This window comes from Scyliorhinus canicula, chromosome 14, assembly GCF_902713615.1.
Source record: "Scyliorhinus canicula chromosome 14, sScyCan1.1, whole genome shotgun sequence".
NCBI lineage: Eukaryota > Metazoa > Chordata > Chondrichthyes > Carcharhiniformes > Scyliorhinidae > Scyliorhinus > Scyliorhinus canicula.
This window is the reverse complement of record NC_052159.1, coordinates 25,522,334-25,539,948: the sequence shown is the minus strand read 5'-3', so window position 1 is coordinate 25,539,948 and position 17,615 is coordinate 25,522,334. Positions and strand designations below refer to the sequence as shown.

The 17,615-nt window shown below is 45.8% G+C and overlaps 1 protein-coding gene across 1 annotated transcript in view; it reads right to left on the bottom strand.

The window, feature by feature from the left end:
• ube3a (ubiquitin protein ligase E3A) overlaps nucleotides 1-17,615 on the bottom strand; it is a 92,035-nt gene that overhangs the window by 41,890 nt on the left and 32,530 nt on the right. Inside the window, exons 2-3 of the mRNA XM_038818844.1 lie at nucleotides 11,974-12,018; nucleotides 2,114-2,427 (exon numbers count right to left, since the gene is read on the bottom strand). Coding sequence (XP_038674772.1) covers nucleotides 2,114-2,427; nucleotides 11,974-12,018 — 359 coding nt within the window. The remainder of the gene's footprint in view (nucleotides 1-2,113; nucleotides 2,428-11,973; nucleotides 12,019-17,615) is intronic.

The window sequence follows — 17,615 nt, the reverse complement described above, 5'->3', positions numbered from 1 at the left end:
CAATTGTTTTAGCTGGATTTTAGGTAATTCTACTGATTGTTGCCATGCGTTTCAAATTTAAATGCTGAGCAATTGGATCAATTATCTCCACCTTCCTAGCTTTAGCTCGCACCTCAATTTCTAATTCACCTACCAATTCAGTTTGCCGTTATTAAATAAACCAGAGATAACTTGTCCACCTGAAGGAAGTGCTTTGCAGCTTCCAGAACCATCCTGTTTTACCACTACAAACCTGGTGTCCCTTTTTAATTTACACTGTAACCCACTGTAAACACAATAACGGTTTAGTTATTTAAATTTTTTTTTAGAGTACCCAATTAATTTTTTCTAATTAAGGGACAATTTAGCGTGGCCAATCCACCTAACCTGCACATCTTTGGGTTGTGGAGTCGAAACCCACGCAAGCACGGGGAGAATGTGCAAACTCCACACAGACAGTGACCCAGAGCAGGGATCGAACCTGGGACCTTGGCGCCGTGAGGCAGCAGTGCTAACTACGGCACCACCGTGCTGCACTACTGTTTAGTTATAATAACTAAAATGAAATAGACACACACATACACGTGGGTGGAAAGGGTAACAATTGTAAGTGAAAGGAAAAGGTCTGTGTTTCAGATGGTGACTTTCTTCACAGTAGGCTTGCAGATTAAAGTCTATGGTTTGCAGCCTGCAACGGTCTTCTCTGTAGTTTAGAAAAGCAGTACTCACAACTTTCCTGGAGAAGCTCTTTATTTCTCATCAAACTTTGCTTTCAGTTCGCGGTTTGTCTTCAGGCCTCTGTAGTTTCAGGAATACAACACTCACAGATTTTCTGGAGAGACACAGCCAGCCCTCACAGCAGGCTTTCTGGAAAGAGTTAGCTCGATCTTCCTGGAGAGAGTTAGCTGGATCTCTTCACCAAGCTGCCAGAGTCAAAACTGAAACCTCCAGGTCTCAAAAAGCATTGCAGTGGGATAAGATCCAATCACCATCTGTTACCGGGCAGAGCACAGGGAATGAGCAGCACCCAGCCAATCAATCTAACCGATTCCCAGCACATCTGTCCCACTGGTTCCCCCAAAGGTCTGTGGTCTCCTGCTCAAACCAGCACAAGCTAGCACGGTGACATCGCCTGCTTCTGGTTTCTTCTCCTTGAATTAAAGGCACAGACTGCGTGCCTTAAAGATCCATGTCCATTAATCAGCCATGGATCAAAATAAGAATAACAGCAAAATAAAAGACAGGGTAATAAACAGGAAGTACCCTTACAAGATAATGACATATTAGGTTAGAGGATTTGTAATTAGAACTATAATATCTACCTTGGTTACTTCTATCAGATCCAATTCAACCTGTGTTCCCAAACTCACTTGGGTGTTACATCTGAAACGACTGCCAATAGTGACGCAAAGCACTCATTCTCTGTAAATAGCTGAACATATACAGGTGAGCTTTCTATTGAAGATACGCAGCAGGGCTTGAACTGGCCATCCTGGATTCCTGTCCAATTCATGCTGTGGCAGGATAAATTCCCATCCTGAGTCTATGGCAGCATCTAAATCTGTAACCTTTCAGAGGTTTACAAGATTAATTGCAATATGCATACTTAGTAGTTTGGACATTCTCAAAGAATTGTCCTAATGTTGTTTAGATTCTTAAACTTTACCATTTGTTTCATTTGGTTCTTAAACATCCTGGTCATTCAGGTACTCGCACCAGTGGAATATACAGCCCAGAAAATGGTTATTTGGCTAACTAAGCCATGCTGGCATTTGTGTTTCACTCGAGCCTCTTTTCATCTTTCCTAATATAACTTTATCAGCATAAGCTCTAGTCTCTTCTCCCTCATGTTTATCTAGCTACCTCATAGTACATCCATACTACTTGCTTCAACAACTCTCTGTGCACAAGTTCCACATTCTCATTATTCTCTGGGTAAAGACATTTCCATTGAATTCACTATTTGATTTTCTGGTGACCATCTTATATGGATGATCTCTAGTTTTGTTGTTCCTCACAAATGGAAACCCATGTTAGATCTACTTTATAGAAACTATATAGAATTTTGAAGAACTTTATTGGGTCACCATACATAATAGCAAACAAACAGTCATCGACTGCATAGGAGGCTCACCTTTAAAATCTTCTCTTTGGGCTTGCATCTCTCGCTTATTCACTTTTGTTTCCGAACAACAGATGATGCTATGGGAGCTCTTTGTGCTGTTTTCCACATAGGCAGTGCTGGTTCCTTTCTTGGAAGGGTGAGGATCACAGAGTTTTGCATTAATCTTAAAAAGCTCAAGGGCCTTTATGGCCGCTGCATTGTTATCCATACGGAGGAAACTTGGACAAGAAGCACAAAACTCATTCGTGCAGGCCTCATTTCCACAGCCCTCAGTTAACTGGTGGTAGTAGCGTTCTATTAGATGCTTTGCAGCTGCTCGCTTCCTGTGGCAAACATTCAAAATAGTAGGCAGAGGGATTAGTACAGCCTCCAAATACCAAGCAGGAGTACAGCAATGTTTCATTTAAACGACTTGCACAATAATGTATTGTTGAGACAGTTGTTCATTTCTGCTCTTCCCCACAGCATGCTGTTACCTGCTGAACGTTTCTAACAGTACAAAGTCTCCAACACGATACAAAAACTGAAGAGAAACAAAGAATAGGATGGAAGCTCCTGTTCCCAGGAGTGGACAAAAATTTATTTTCCACCCCATTGCAGTAGAATTACAATTACTTTACAATACAATACTTTAGTAGAATCTAGTTCATGTGCACAATGACAATGTGTACCAGCAGAGACTTATGGAAAGTAGCATTTAAGTCAAATAGGATGATGCCTCTAGATTGGTCCTGGTTTCCATTTTCCTCTCTCGATGTGAGGATGAGATTTTTAAATGAAACATTGCACAGACACATACAAGGTCAGGTGTCATTCCTGGGAATTAGAGGCATAGAAGGGTTACCGGCATACAAAGACGATGTTCCCCAAATCATGCACTGGTTATTATAAATTTGTATTGGGTAGTGCCAGAACATTCCTTTAAAGCATCTCCAAAGGTCAGATCAGCTGAAACAATTTCTTAATGATATTAAGTGTGGCATTATTGTGAACTCAGATCCTCAGAACTTCACATGTAAATCCCATATACTGCAAGTGTTTACAATGGCACATATCACAAGCATACATCTACAAAACCTACAAGAAGAATTTACAAATGCAGGAGACACAGAATTCAAAATGCTGATTAAATAGGAACATAATGACAAACCTCAAAAGCGTATTTCTTTTAGGTAAGCAACATTTTACTTCAAAATTTGAAGAGCTTGATTTGAAAAGGAACTTTGAAGAAGGCAGTGTACACTTATAGGGACAAAGCTGATCCACTGACACAAATGTGCATAGAAAGCGCAAACGTCCTTCATCCACGTTTTTCCACCGCTCAAAGGAGGAATTACTGTATGAAGAAAATTATTGGCAAGTGCCTGTTCAACTCACATTTAGCCTTTCAGAAACAAATAAAAGGACAACCTACAACCTTTACTCTGGGCCAACTGAATTCAAAACCTAGAATTTGTTCATACTTGAAATTAAATATTAAGCCTAGTAAGGGATTTATGACCAAATTTTTATGTGCACTTTGGATAGTTTTGTCTCTTTTCTGCTTCCTCTCCTTTAGTGTTGGTTTCTTTTAAACTCGGCAGTGAGGTTTTAATAATTATTTCACAACAACATGCTTTCTTCAAAACAAGAATTAAACTGGCCATGGTCACGTAAGAAGCAATTTAAAATCCTCAAAATCACTTATGCATCCTTTATGCTTACCATTAAAACTTTCAATTAAATATCAAGCATTTCCAATGCAGGCACGTCGTTCACATTTTGCATCTTTCCCTTCTACCCCCTTGGCTGGTGTGTACAATTTACAATTCACAAAACTGATCAATTCTAATGGAACAGATGTCATGCAGAACTCTCCAAAACATCTGGATTCCTATTCAATAAACAGCATTTCAATTCTTCATATGCCAAAATGTATTCCTGTTAGCACTCATGAACTTTTGAACCATTTCTAAAATTAACAATGAACAGTAGACAGGTCACCAAATTTTCATATCCTAGAATAAAGATTACTTAAATATTCAAACATTACCATTTCCATTTGGGCCAGCAAGTTCAGCGCACAGTTCTACAGTCCAAGCTGTTCTAAACGAATGCTTAGAATTTTAAATCTATTAAATCAAAACTTGCAAGTCACTGAGCAAAAGTAATTCTCCAGAGATAATGCTCACTTCATTTAGGCTTTCCTCAACGTGATCCCTGCAATTTCAAATGTTTGATAACCTACAGTGATCTTGTCCTTATCCAAGCTATGAATGCAGTTAAATCACCCATGCAAATTAGATGCCGCCATTACCTTGGTGGTTAAAACAACCAAGAAATCCATTCAGAGAGGAAAAACACCAAGGGATCCTTTTAAATGCTTTTCTTGCTATGCATGTGGAGTTAAAAATAATATTCAAGGAGGAATTTAGAGCTAAAAACTGAATGCAGATGCTTTGAGTTGTGAGCTGCAGCATTTCTTGACCAGCACAGGCAGAAACTAGTGGAGACCTGTACAAAGCAATTTAGAGAGACAGTTATTACCATCCCTGACCAGACCTCAACAGTTGCTAGGACACTGGACAGAAACTCCAATATTTTATTTTATTTCTAAGACTGAGGAAAGGATACCTTGCTCTTGAAGGGATTGCATGCACAAATAGGGATATGGTATATTATTAAAACAATCTTTATTACTAATACGGCATTAAAATAACTTTAACCTCACACAAGAAAACAACTTACAATCACTCATTGAACAATGCCGAATACAACAAAACAATAAATCGTAACTGCTTTCTTTTATCTCCAATCAAGCAAAACCCACCTCGGGCCAAAATCCATTTTTAAACACAGTAGGCAGACCAGGGATACTTGCTTAGAGATCCTTTTAAAAGACCGATTGGCGAGAGAGAAATCCGGTCAGGAAACAACCTGCAGTTCTTGCCCGCCTCAGAGTACTGTTCCCCTTAATGTCCAGTGGTGTGCAGGTTAGGTTACGGGGTTATGGGGATAGGATGGGGAAATGTAAATGGGCAGAGTGCTTATTCGAAGGGTTAGTGCCAACCTGATGGGCCAAATGATTTCCTTCTGCACTGTCGGGATTCTATGTACCGGCCAGCCTTTGAGAACCTGCACCTGTCCTGCTGACAGGTAAATCTTTAATTCACTGTTTTGAGAGCAGTGCTGGTCTGTTCACAGGTAAATCTTAACTGAACTTCAAAACTGCAATCTCAACATCTGACTGCTTCAGCCCCAGGCTCCTCCCATTAACTACATCATCTTAATAAACTAAAAACAATGTCTCTAATTATCTACTCCCGAGGGAACCTCATTTACATAAACAAAATTCCATGAGCCCAATTTTTACGATGCTTTAATTGAACCTCTATCCAAAAAGCCATCTGCCTTTCAAATCAGGACATTGATAGAAATGATTCTTATTAATCAAGAATGAATGAACATCAGTATCAAGCAGCGTTGGACAATCAGTTACACAATCGGCTCAAGCACCTAGCCAGCATGTAATGAAACTTGTATAGATGATGTCAAAATAGACATCAATACAGTAGTTTCTAATATAGCTTTTGGACCAGTGAGACAGATTGATATGCAACAATTAGCTGGTGGCCAGCATTAACATTGGTTAATGATTTCCCACTTTCGCAGTATTCAGCTTTGACAAAAGGATCATCTGGACTCGAAACGTTAGCTCTTTTCTCTCCCTATAGATGCTGACAGACCTGCTGAGATTTTCCAGCATTTTCTTTTTGGTTTCAGATTCCAGCATCCACAGTAATTTGCTTTTATCCTGTGTTTAACTCACTGCCTCTTCTCTTCCAGGAATGCCTGCCCTGAAAATGTACTGCTTTTCTCTCCAACAGGATTTCTGTATGTCCCTCCCCCACTATCCACCTTCATTGCTTTCCATTTGTTTCTTAGTGTTGGACAAGATATTTACCAAGACTCGCTTACCCTCTGATGTTAGTTTCTCTGCAGTTTGGCCTGTCACACCTTTTGTTCTCTCTGGGGACTGCCGTTAGCACTCTTTCCCCTTGCTTTCTGTGGCTATGACTCATCTTTCATTCTCGCTCCACAGCATAAATATTTCCCACTTTCTCTGTCTTTAGCTTTGACAAAGTGTCATCTGGACTCAAAACGTTAGCTCTTTTCTCTCCCTACAGAAGCTGCCAGACCTGCTGAGATTTTCCAGCATTTTCTTTTTGGTTTCAGATTCCAGCATCTGCAGTAATTTTCTTTTCTCCAACATGGTTGTCCTTTACTTCTGTCAGTCTCTCTCATTAAGAGCCCCATTTCTCCCCTTCTCTGCCTCCGACCCACTGTACTGCTCACTTTCATTCGCCTTTTCTCTGGCTCAATCATTCTTTTCCTCCTGCTATGCTTCTAACTTGCTGACTCAAAATCCTTTACTCCAGCTGTATTGCACTCCACTTATCACATTTGTGTACTCGTCTTCCTCCTTTGCTTTGTTCGTTCCTTTTCTATTCATTCTCACCCATTTTACATCTTGGCTTCCTTCCCATGACCTAATTTAGACTCTTGCGCTTCCCACCTTTTCGTCCAGCTGTCATTGCCTCCTCCTCTATTTTCAAATGTCCTGTCTCGCTCCCTACAAACTCCCTCAATCCCCTCAGGCACCAACTCTAATCTGGCGGCTCATTTACTCTTTATTCCCTCCGTTTGGTTGGCTGGTTTACACTTGCTATTCCCCAACCATAACTGGTCACCTCTTTCTCCAACCCCCCCCCCCCAAAATCTTCCTCCAGCTCACTTTGCCTCCCTCTTTCCACTCCATCTCTCTTTCCATGCTCCAAATTTACCTCCTCCTCATTGCCGCACTTTATTTTTAGAATCAGTGATTATAGAATAAAGGAAGCCATTTGGTCCATTGTGTCAGTGTCAGCTCTTTGTAACAGCAATTCAACTAACTTCATTTCCTGCCCTTCCCCTATCAATTTTTCTTGAGGTTAATTACCCAATTCCTTTTGAAAGTCACAAGTGAATTTGCCTAAAATCACTCTCAGGCAGTGCATTCAAGATTCTGCATGATGGGTAAAAATGTTTTTCTTGTTGCCTCTAGGATCCCATTTGCCTTAGAATCATTGAATTTACAGTGCAGGAGGCCATTCAGCCCATCAAGTCTACACCAACCCCCAAAAGAGCACCCTACCTAAGCCCACACCTCCACCCCATCCCCGTAACCCAGCAAACGTCTGGACACTACAGGGCAATTTATCATGACCAATCCACCTAACCCACACATCTTTGGACTGTGGGTGGAAACCGGAGCACCCGGAACCCCACGCAGACACGAGGAGAATGTGCAGACTCCACACAGACAGTGACCCAAGAAGAATCGAACCAGAGTCCCTGGTGCTGTGAAGTAACAGTGCTAAACACTACTAGCAGCACAACAACTAAGCAAGTCCTGAAGGACATATCTGCCGGGCTGGGCCTCTTGATGGCGAGGGAATCAAAAGGGATAAACAGAATTGACAATGCTTTCACCAAACTACTAGTCACAGATGAATCTGTGACAGTATAGGTAGGAATAGCCACGATATAGCCCGTGTGAAGACAAAGTCCTATCTTCACACTGAGCATACCTGTGAATCGCATTAGAGCTCTAAATGGGATAGATTCAGGTCTAGCAGCACAGCACTGGGCATCCAAGAGGCTTAATGCCATCAGCAGCATTGTGTTCAACCACAATCTCATGGTCTGGCATATCCCCTTTACGTTATCATCAAGCCAAGGGATCAATCCTAGAGTGCAGAAGGGCATGCCATGAGCAGCACCAGGGATATCTAAAAATGAGGCATCAAGCTCATTTACACCATTGGACTAGTTGCGGTCCAAACAACAGAAGCAGCATACTTTAGACAAGAGATAAGCTAACCTACATCCAAAGGATCAGATCTAAGTTCTGCAGTCCGGGCACAACCAATCATGAATGATGGTGGACAATTAAGCAACTAACTGGAGGAGAAGGCTCCACAAGTATCTCCATTCTCAATTAAGGCGGAAGCCAGCACGTCTATTCAGAAGAGAAAGATAACGTATCTGCAACAATCTTCAGCCAGAAGTTCAAAGTAGATGATCCATTTCGGCCTTCTCAAGGACCCGAACATCACAGATGTCAATCTTCATCTAATTTGATTAATTCCGCGTGATATCAAGAAACAGTTGCAATGAGTTGGATTCTGCCAAGACTATGGGCCCTGACGTTTTGGCAATAGTACTGAAGATTTGTGCTCCAGATCTAGCTGTATCCCTTGCCAAGTTATTCCAGTGCAGCTGCAACACAGGCATTTACCCGCAATGTGGAAAATTGCCCAGCTACGTCCAGTTCATGAAAATTCACATTAGCCATGAGTCTACTCTTGATCATCAGCAAAATGGTGGAAGGGATTATCAACCACATTAATTCACTCCCTATAACCTGCTCATTGATGCTTGGTTTGGATTCTGCCAGGGCCATTCAGCTCCCGAACTTATTATAGCCTTGGTCCAATCGAGCAAAATCAGACAAAACAGCTAAACTCCACAGGTGAGGTCGGAGAGATTTCCCTTGACATCAAGGCAGCATTTGAGAGTATGGCATCAAGGAGCCCTGGCAAAATCAGGGGTAATTGGGAATCTATCAGGAAAATTGTTGGAAGCTGTTACTAAATTTACTAAAGCAGGCACCTTGAAAAATATACGGCAATCGGGCAGAGTCAACATGGTTTTGTGACTGGAAAATCACGTTCAACCAATTCAATGGAGCTCTTTGAAGGAGTCGCATGTACTGTGGATAAAGAGAAACCAGCGGGTATACTGTACCTAGGCTCCCAGATGGCATTTCATAAGGTGCCACATTAAAAGCTGCTGCAGAGAATAAAAGCTCATTGTATAGGGCTAAGATAATGGCATGAAGAGAAGATTGACTAACAAGAAACAGTTTTGAAATAAATGGGTCTTTTTCTGACGGCAGGATGTAACAAGGATCTGTGGTGGGGTGTCAACTCATAAAAATTCAGATAAATAACTTAGATGAACTACCTGAAGGTACAGTTGTGAAATTTGCTGATGACACAGATTGGTGAGAGTGTAAATTGTGAAGAGGACATAAGAGAATAAATTGTGAAGAGCGTGTAATGAGGCTACAAAGGGACATAGGTTAAGTGTGTGGGCAAAGATCTGGATCTGGTAAATGGAGAATAATGTGGGCAAATGTGAAAGGTAATTTTGGCAGAAAGATTAAAACAAGTTTTCTAAATAGCGAGAGATTGCAGTGTTCTGATTCAGAGGGAGCTGGATGACCTGGTGCATGAATCATAAAAGGCATGTGCAGCAAGGAATTAGGAAAGCCAATAAAATGTTATTGTTTATTGCGAGGGAAATTGATTAGAAAGTAGGGAGGTTGCCTTCAACTATATAAGGAATTAGTAGACCACGCCTGGAGTACTGTGTACAGTACTGGTATCTTTATTTAAGGAAGGGTGAAAATGCGTTGGGAAAGTTCAGAGAACATCTACTGGACTAATACCTGGAATGGGCAGGTTATCTTACGAGGAAAGGTTGGACAAGTTAGGCTTGTATCTGCTGGAGTAAGAATTGACTTGATCGAAACACACAAAATTCTGAGGGATCTTGACAGGGTGGATGTGGGCAGGATATTTCCTCCTGTGGGTGAATCTAGAACCAGGGCTCACTGGTCAAAAATAAAGGGGCATTCATTTAAGACAGAGATGGGGAGAATTATTTTCTCTCTAAGGGTCGTGAGTCTTTGGAATTCTCTTCCTCAAAAGGTAGTGGAAGCAGAGTCTTTCAATATTTTCAAGACAGAGTTTGATAGATTCCTGATTAACAAGGGGGTGGAAGGTTATTGGGAGTCGGCAGGAAATGTGGGGTTGAAGTTACAATCACATCAGCCATAATCTTATTGAATGGTGGAGCAGGCTCGGAGAGGTGAGTGGCCTACTCCTGCACCCAATTTGTATGAATCGAGAGGAAACCGCTCCACAGGTTGGAAACATACCTAGCACAAAGGAAGATGGTTGTAGTTGTTGGAGGTCAATCATCTCAGTCTCAGGGCTTCACTGCAGCAGTTCCTCGGGGTAGTGCCTCTGCCCAAACATCTTCAGCTGCTTTATTACACCACAAGGTCAGAAGTGGGGACATTTGATGATGATTGTACCATGTCCAGCACCATTCAGGACTCCTCAAATACTGGAGCAATCTGGGTTCATGTGCACCAAGGCCTGGGCAATGTTCAGGCTTGGGTTGAGTTGTGCCAAACAAGTGTCAGGCAATGACCATCTCCAATAAGAGAGAATGTAATCACCTCCTCATTATAGTCAATGGAATGACTATTACTAAATCCCCCATTATCAACACGCTGGGGATACCATTGACCAGAAACTGAAATGGAAATTATTGCTGGGACCATAAGAGCTGGGAATTCTGCAGAGAGTAACTAACCACCTGGTTCCCCAAAGCCTGACGTCTACAAGTCACAAGTCAGGAGTGTGATGGAATACTCTCTACCTGTCTGGATGAGTGCAGCTACAATAACACTCGAGCTTCACACCATCCAGGAAAAAGCACGCCACTTTACTGACAGCCCAATTAACACCTTTAACATCTACTCCCTCTGCTACTGACACTCATTGGCAGCATTCATAAGATGAACTGCAATAAATCACCAAGACTCCTTCACTAGCACCTTCCGTATCTGCGACCTCTACCACCCAGAATGAGAAGGATAGCCGATGCATGGGAATACCACCACTGCTCCACCCTAAATTGGAACTGGATCGCCATTCCTTCACTGTGGCTAAATCAAAATCCTGTAACTCCCTCCTTAACAGCAGCATGGGTGCACCTACATCACATGGATTGCAGGGGTCCACGTAGGCGACTCACCATTGCCTTCTCAAGGGCACTTAGCAATGGGCAATACCAGCTGGCCTAGCCAGCCACGCCCATATCCAGTGAAAGGATTTTTTTTTTTAAATTGTGCTGTTTTATTATGTAACATGCAATTAATAATCATTTAATCACAAACCTAAGGGGAAAACTATACAGTTCTCTGGTTAATCAAATAAAGTCTTTCCAGTATTTGGCTGCCTTGTTGGCCCCCAAATAAGACAAATTCGCAATGCGCTGTCCTGGTTATGTATCATTAAAAATGTGACAAACTATGTGAATGATTTAGAGCATTTTTAAAAAGCTTTTGCAACACAAGTTAAATAAGAACATGACTAATCCCAGGACTGCATCAGATTAACCAACCAATTTACTGAGATTCTACCTAGGTTGTACGCCCCAGCAGTTGGCTGATCAATCAAACAGTGTTCCTTTGGAAGTTTGCAACATGTAGAGTACCAAACATACTCAACCACCCTGCACTTGCTAAAACCAAAACAGAACATTTACCATTCAATGTGATTCGACAAATTTGGCAGCACAATAAACCCAAGTGTGCGAACAGCTACACTAAGTGCCAATTTAAAATAATCAGTCAAGCTCATAACATGGTTCATTTACACTTGCTAGAAGCGACATACAGGGACCGTTCTCTGCAGAGGAAACCAAACCTCGCACCCTTTTTAGATTACCAGGGAACCTAGTTCCGCGTTGCTTTCCTCATGTCTTGGCCAGATTCAGCATTCCAACTGTTGTAACTGTTTGAAATTTGGTATTCCTGTATTTGTCCTGAGTCCAAGATGAAAAGCTCTGGCATCAAGCCACTCTTTTCAGCAATATTCAAGTTATCTACTGGCAAGTGATTGTTTGTCATTGTGTTCTTAACTGAAAGCATGAAAACTTGATAATGGATTTAGCTTACAATATAATTAATAAAACTGAAGATTACTCACATTCGGCTTGCTGTGTGGTTATTTGCTAAAGTTTTTCCCTGTTCACTGCAATTAAAAGAAACAATGTAATTACTAGACGAGTACATGCTGAGAACGACCGTCATCCACAGGTGAGCTGTTTTGATACAGAATAGATCAGTTTTTAGAAGAATACTGATATAGCAGTACATCAATTTAAATCAATGCTCAGGAAGGTTTCAGAATATTTAATACCCATGATCACTGAAAACAGTTTAAAAAGTAGACACCCAAATATGCTGCTGAAACAAATCTCTCGGATACAAAAATTGATTCATTGACATCATTCAAAGAAAGCACCAGCTTGGAAGTACAACCCATTTTTCATCATCATCTTTCCTCTTCGTTTGTGGGGCAGTCCATAAATTTGATGAATTTAGCTAAATAGCTAAGGAAATAATAACAAAGGTGGTCCTGGACTTCTCCAGCATGTTGCACTTGTTACTGCACTGGCGCCAAAATTAGGTTGTTGTCAGGGACAATAGTTCAGTCTGATTAAGCACAGACTACTTCTGATACTGTTCACATATCAGGAATTCAGTCTCAACAGTTAAACAGAACAAAACCTATAGTATTGGGGGAGGGGGGAGCTCTTGAAAATGAATAAATGGGACTTCCGGTTGCGGCTATGACCAGCTAAATCGCAGATTTGGCAGCTCCTGCGACAAAGGTGTTTAAGGGCCGATTGGAGGGCCCCGACGGTACTGTAAAGACGAATCCCGGTGGGGGAAGGCTCCCTGAGGAGAGTGAGACCAACTTTATGGTCGGTACTCGGAGTGGGGCGACAAAAAAAGCGGCAGCAGCTCCCCGAAAAAAGCGGGGGAAGAGGACCAAAATGGCGGCCGGTGGCGCACTAGAAGATTGGAGAAAATGGGCGGAGGAGCAGCAGGCCGCTCTCCTCCGGTGTTTTACGGAGCTGAAAGTGGAACTCTTAGAGTCTATGAACCCGACGACCACAAGGCTGATGGGGGCCCAGGCGACCCAAGAGGCGTCGATAAGAGAGCTGCAGCAGGAGATGACTGCAAGGGAGGAGGAGGCCACGGTCCTCGTGGGAAAGGTGGAGGTGCACGAGGCACTCCACCTGAAATGGCAGAGCCGCTTTGAGGAGCTGGACACTCGAATGAGGCGGAAGAACTTGAGGATCCTGGGCCTAGCAGAAGGCCTGGAGGGGTCTGATCTCCCGAAATATGTAGCGGAGATGCTGAGCTCCCTGATGGGAGAGGGGGCCGGTCCATCGCCCCTGGAGCTGGAAGAAGCATATCGGGTCATGGCTAGGCGGCCTAGGGCGAACGAGCCCCCGAGGGCGGTGCTGGTGCGATTCCAGCGTTTCTGTGATCGGGAAAAAGTGCTGAGGTGGGCCAAGAGGGAGAAAAGCAGCAAATGGGAGAATTCGACGGTGCGGATATATCAGGACTGGAGTGCGGAGGTGGCAAAGCGGCGGGCCCGGTTTAACCGGACGAAGGCGGTGCTGCACGCAAAGAGGATCAAGTTCGGAATGCTGCAGCCAGCGCGTTTGTGGGTCACCTACAAGGACCAGCACCATTACTTTGAGACCCCAGAGGAGGCATGGACTTTTGTTCGGGAGGAAAAGCTGGACCTGAACTAGAACTTGGGAACGCCGGCGGTCGAGGCCGCCCGAGTACCCTTGACTGATCAAGTGGCCCATGTCTTTCTTAGGCCAGGTCGGAACTTGGTTAAAGTTGATGGATCGTTTGGTTTCTTTGAAACTTGTGTTATGGGGGGTTTCTTTGTTCCTTTTTGTGTGTCTCTTCCCGTTGCCAACTTCCCTTAATTATTGTTGTTGTAGGGGGGGCTTTTTTACTGTTTTTTGATCTGTTCTTTAAGGGTTATGGTTACTGTTCTGTTCGATGGAGGGTGATGGTTAAATACGTTATTATTGGGTAGTTATTTAGTTATGCAGGCATAGTTATGTATTTATGTATTTATTTGAGATTTGTTATTTATATTGTTATATTGTTAAGTTGGGGAGGCGGGACGGGGGGGGTGCAAGTTGGTTATGCGTGTTTTCTTTTTCTCTTTTTCTTCCTCTCGTTTTAAGGGGGCTTTTTTATGGGCTTGGATGGGGACGGGGGTGGAATTGAAGATGGCGGGGTAGGGTGTGGCCGGGCGAAAGCGCGGGCTTTCCCCTGTTTCCCGCGCGCGGGACGGAGGAAGGGGGAGGAGAGAAGAGTGGGGTGTGGCCAGCAATGGCGGCTTTTCCCGCGCTAAAGCGGGGTCAGAGAGGGATGGCAAGGGGGGGGGAGGCCCCTCCCCCCCCACATCGGGAGGAGTCGGAGTGTGGCAGGGGCAGCCGGGTCAGCGAAAACCAGCTGACTCTCGGGAGTACGATGGTGGATACACCGCGGCTAGGAGGGGTCCTAGCCAGGGGGGGGGGGGGGGGGGGGGGGGGGGGGGGGGGGGGTAGGGGGGGGATACCGGGTTGCTGCTGGAAAGGCCGAGGACGGGAAGGGAAGAACGGGAGGAGAGAGGGGGAGGGGCCATCGCCATGGGGAACGGGTCAGAAGGGGAGGGTCGACCCGGGGCGAACAGGGGACAGGACATGGCTAATAGACAGGGGAAAGGGACGGGTCGCTCCGCGACCCGGTTGATTACTTGGAACGTGAGGGGGCTGAATGGGCCGGTCAAGAGATCAAGGGTTTTTTCACACCTAAAGGGACTGCAGGCGGATGTGGCAATGTTGCAGGAGACTCACTTGAGAGTAGTAGACCAGGTACGCCTGAGAAGGGGGTGGGTGGGACAGGTGTTCCACTCAGGCTTGGACGCAAAGAACCGGGGGGTGGCGATTTTGGTGGGAAAGAGGGTGTCGTTCGTGGCGGCGCAGGTGGTAGCAGATAAGGAAGGTAGGTACGTGATGGTGAAGGGTAGGCTGCAGGGAGAGAATGTGGTGCTGGTGAATGTGTATGCCCCGAATTGGGATGACGCGGGTTTTATGAGGCGCCTGTTGGGCCTCATTCCGGGTCTGGAGGCAGGGGGCCTGATCATGGGGGAGACTTCAATACAGTGCTCGACCCTGGGCTGGACAGATCGAGTTCCAGGACGAATAGGAGGCCGGCAGCGGCAGAGGTGCTAAGGGGGTTCATGGAGCAGATGGGGGGGGTAGACCCTTGGAGATTTGGCAGGCCAAGGGCGAGGGAGTATTCTTTTTTCTCCCACGTCCACAGGGTGTACTCCAGAATAGACTTTTTTGTACTGAGCAGGGGGCTGATTTCGAGAGTGCAGGACACGGAGTACTCGGCCATTGCGATTTCGGACCATGCACCACACTGGGTAGAGGTAGAACTGGGGGAAGCACGGGACCAGCGCCCGTTGTGGCGCCTGGATGTGGGGCTGCTGGCGGACGATGAGGTGTGCGGAAGGGTCCGGAAGGGCATTGAGAGATATCTGGGCACGAACGACACGGGCGAGGTGAAGGTGGGGATAGTCTGGGAGGTCCTGAAAGCAGTGATCAGAGGAGAGCTGATCTCCATAAGGGCACACAGAGAAAGGAAGGAGAGGCAGGAGAGGGAGAGACTGGTGGGGGAACTTATAGAAGTGGACAGGAGATATGCGGAGACATCAGAGGAGGGGCTGTTGAGGGAGCGGCGCAGTTTACAGGCCCAGTTTGACCTACTGACCACTAGGAAGGCGGAGACGCAATGGAGAAGGGCACAGGGCGCGGTCTATGAGTACAGGGAAAAGGCGAGCAGGATGCTGGCACACCAGCTGCGCAAGCGAGATGCAGCCAGAGAGATTGGGGGAGTGAGAGAGAAGGGAGGGAACGTAGTGCAGAAGGGGCAAGAGGTGAACGGGGTCTTCAGGGATTTCTACAGGGAATTGTACCGGTCTGAGCCGCCCAGGAGGAGGGGGGGAATGGAGAACTTCCTCGATAGATTGAGGTTCCCAAAGGTCCAGGAGGAACGGGTGGAGGGGCTGGGGGCGCCGATAGAGCTGCAGGAGCTAGTTAAAGGGATAGGCCAGATGCAGGCGGGGAAGGCGCCGGGGCCGGATGGGTTCCCGGTGGAATTTTATAAGAAGTATGTGGACTTGGTGGGTCCAGTGCTGGTGCGAGCCTTCAATGAGGCGCGAGAGGGGGGGGTTCTGCCCCCGACAATGTCACAGGCCCTGATCTCCTTGATCCTGAAGCGGGACAAAGACCCTGTACAGTGCGGGTCCTACAGGCCTATCTCCCTCTTGAATGTAGATGCCAAACTGTTGGCAAAGGTCCTGGCAACCAGAATAGAGGATTGTGTGCCAGGGGTAATCCATGAGGACCAGACGGGGTTCGTAAAGGGACGACAACTTAACACAAATGTCCGGAGACTGTTGAATGTGATTATGATGCCAGCAGTGGAGGGGGAGGCTGAGATAGTGGTAACACTGGATGCAGAGAAGGCATTCGATAGGGTGGAGTGGGAATACCTGTGGGAGACGCTGGAACGGTTTGGGTTTGGGGAGGGATTTATCAAGTGGGTGAAGCTGCTGTATTCGGCCCCGATGGCGAGTGTGGTTACAAACGGGAGGAGGTCAGAGTATTTTGGGCTCCATCGAGGTACCAGGCAGGGATGCCCCCTATCCCCCTTACTATTTGCATTAGCGATCGAACCGTTGGCGATGGCACTTAGGGGTTCAGGGGGGTGGAGAGGACTGACAAGGGGAGGGGAGGAACATCGGGTATCACTATATGCGGATGATTTGTTGTTGTATGTGGCAGACCCGGAAGGGGGAATGCCGGAGGTAATGGAAATACTAGCGGAGTTTGGGGACTTTTCGGGATATAAATTAAATGTGGGTAAAAGTGAGGTCTTTGTGATACACCCGGGAGATCAGGGGGAGGGAATTGGGCGGCTCCCCTTTAAGAGAGCAGTAAAGAGCTTCAGGTACTTAGGGGTGCAGGTGGCAAGGAACTGGGGGACCCTCCACAAGCTGAACTTTTCAAGACTGGTGGAGCAGATGGAGGAGGAGTTCAAGAGGTGGGACATGGTACCGCTGTCGCTAGCAGGGAGGGTGCAGTCAGTCAAAATGACGGTCCTCCCGAGGTTCTTGTTTCTGTTCCAGTGCTTGCCCATCTTTCTCCCCAGGGCCTTCTTCAAGAAGGTAACTAGCAGCATTATGGGCTATGTGTGGGCACATGGCACCCCTAGAGTGAGAAGGATTTTCTTGGAACGGAGTAGGGACAGTGGAGGATTAGCGCTACCCAATCTTTCCGGATACTACTGGGCGGCAAACGCATCGATGGTGCGCAAGTGGGTGATGGAGGGGGAGGGGGCAGTTTGGAAACGTATGGAGAGGGCGTCCTGCGGCAATTCAAGCCTGGGGGCGCTAGTAACGGCACCATGGCCGCTCCCCCCCACAAGGTATACCACGAGTCCGGTAGTGGCGGCCACCCTTAAAATCTGGGGGCAGTGGAGGCGACACAGGGGGGGAAGTGGGGGGTCTGATGGCGGCGCCACTGAGAGGGAACCACAGATTTGTCCCGGGGAACACTGGCGGGGGATTCCAGAGCTGGCACAGGGCGGGCATCAGGCAACTGAGGGACATGTTCATAGAGGGGAGGTTTGCGAGCCTGGGAGAGCTGGAGGAGAAATTTGAGCTCCCCCCGGGGAACACGTTTAGATACCTGCAGG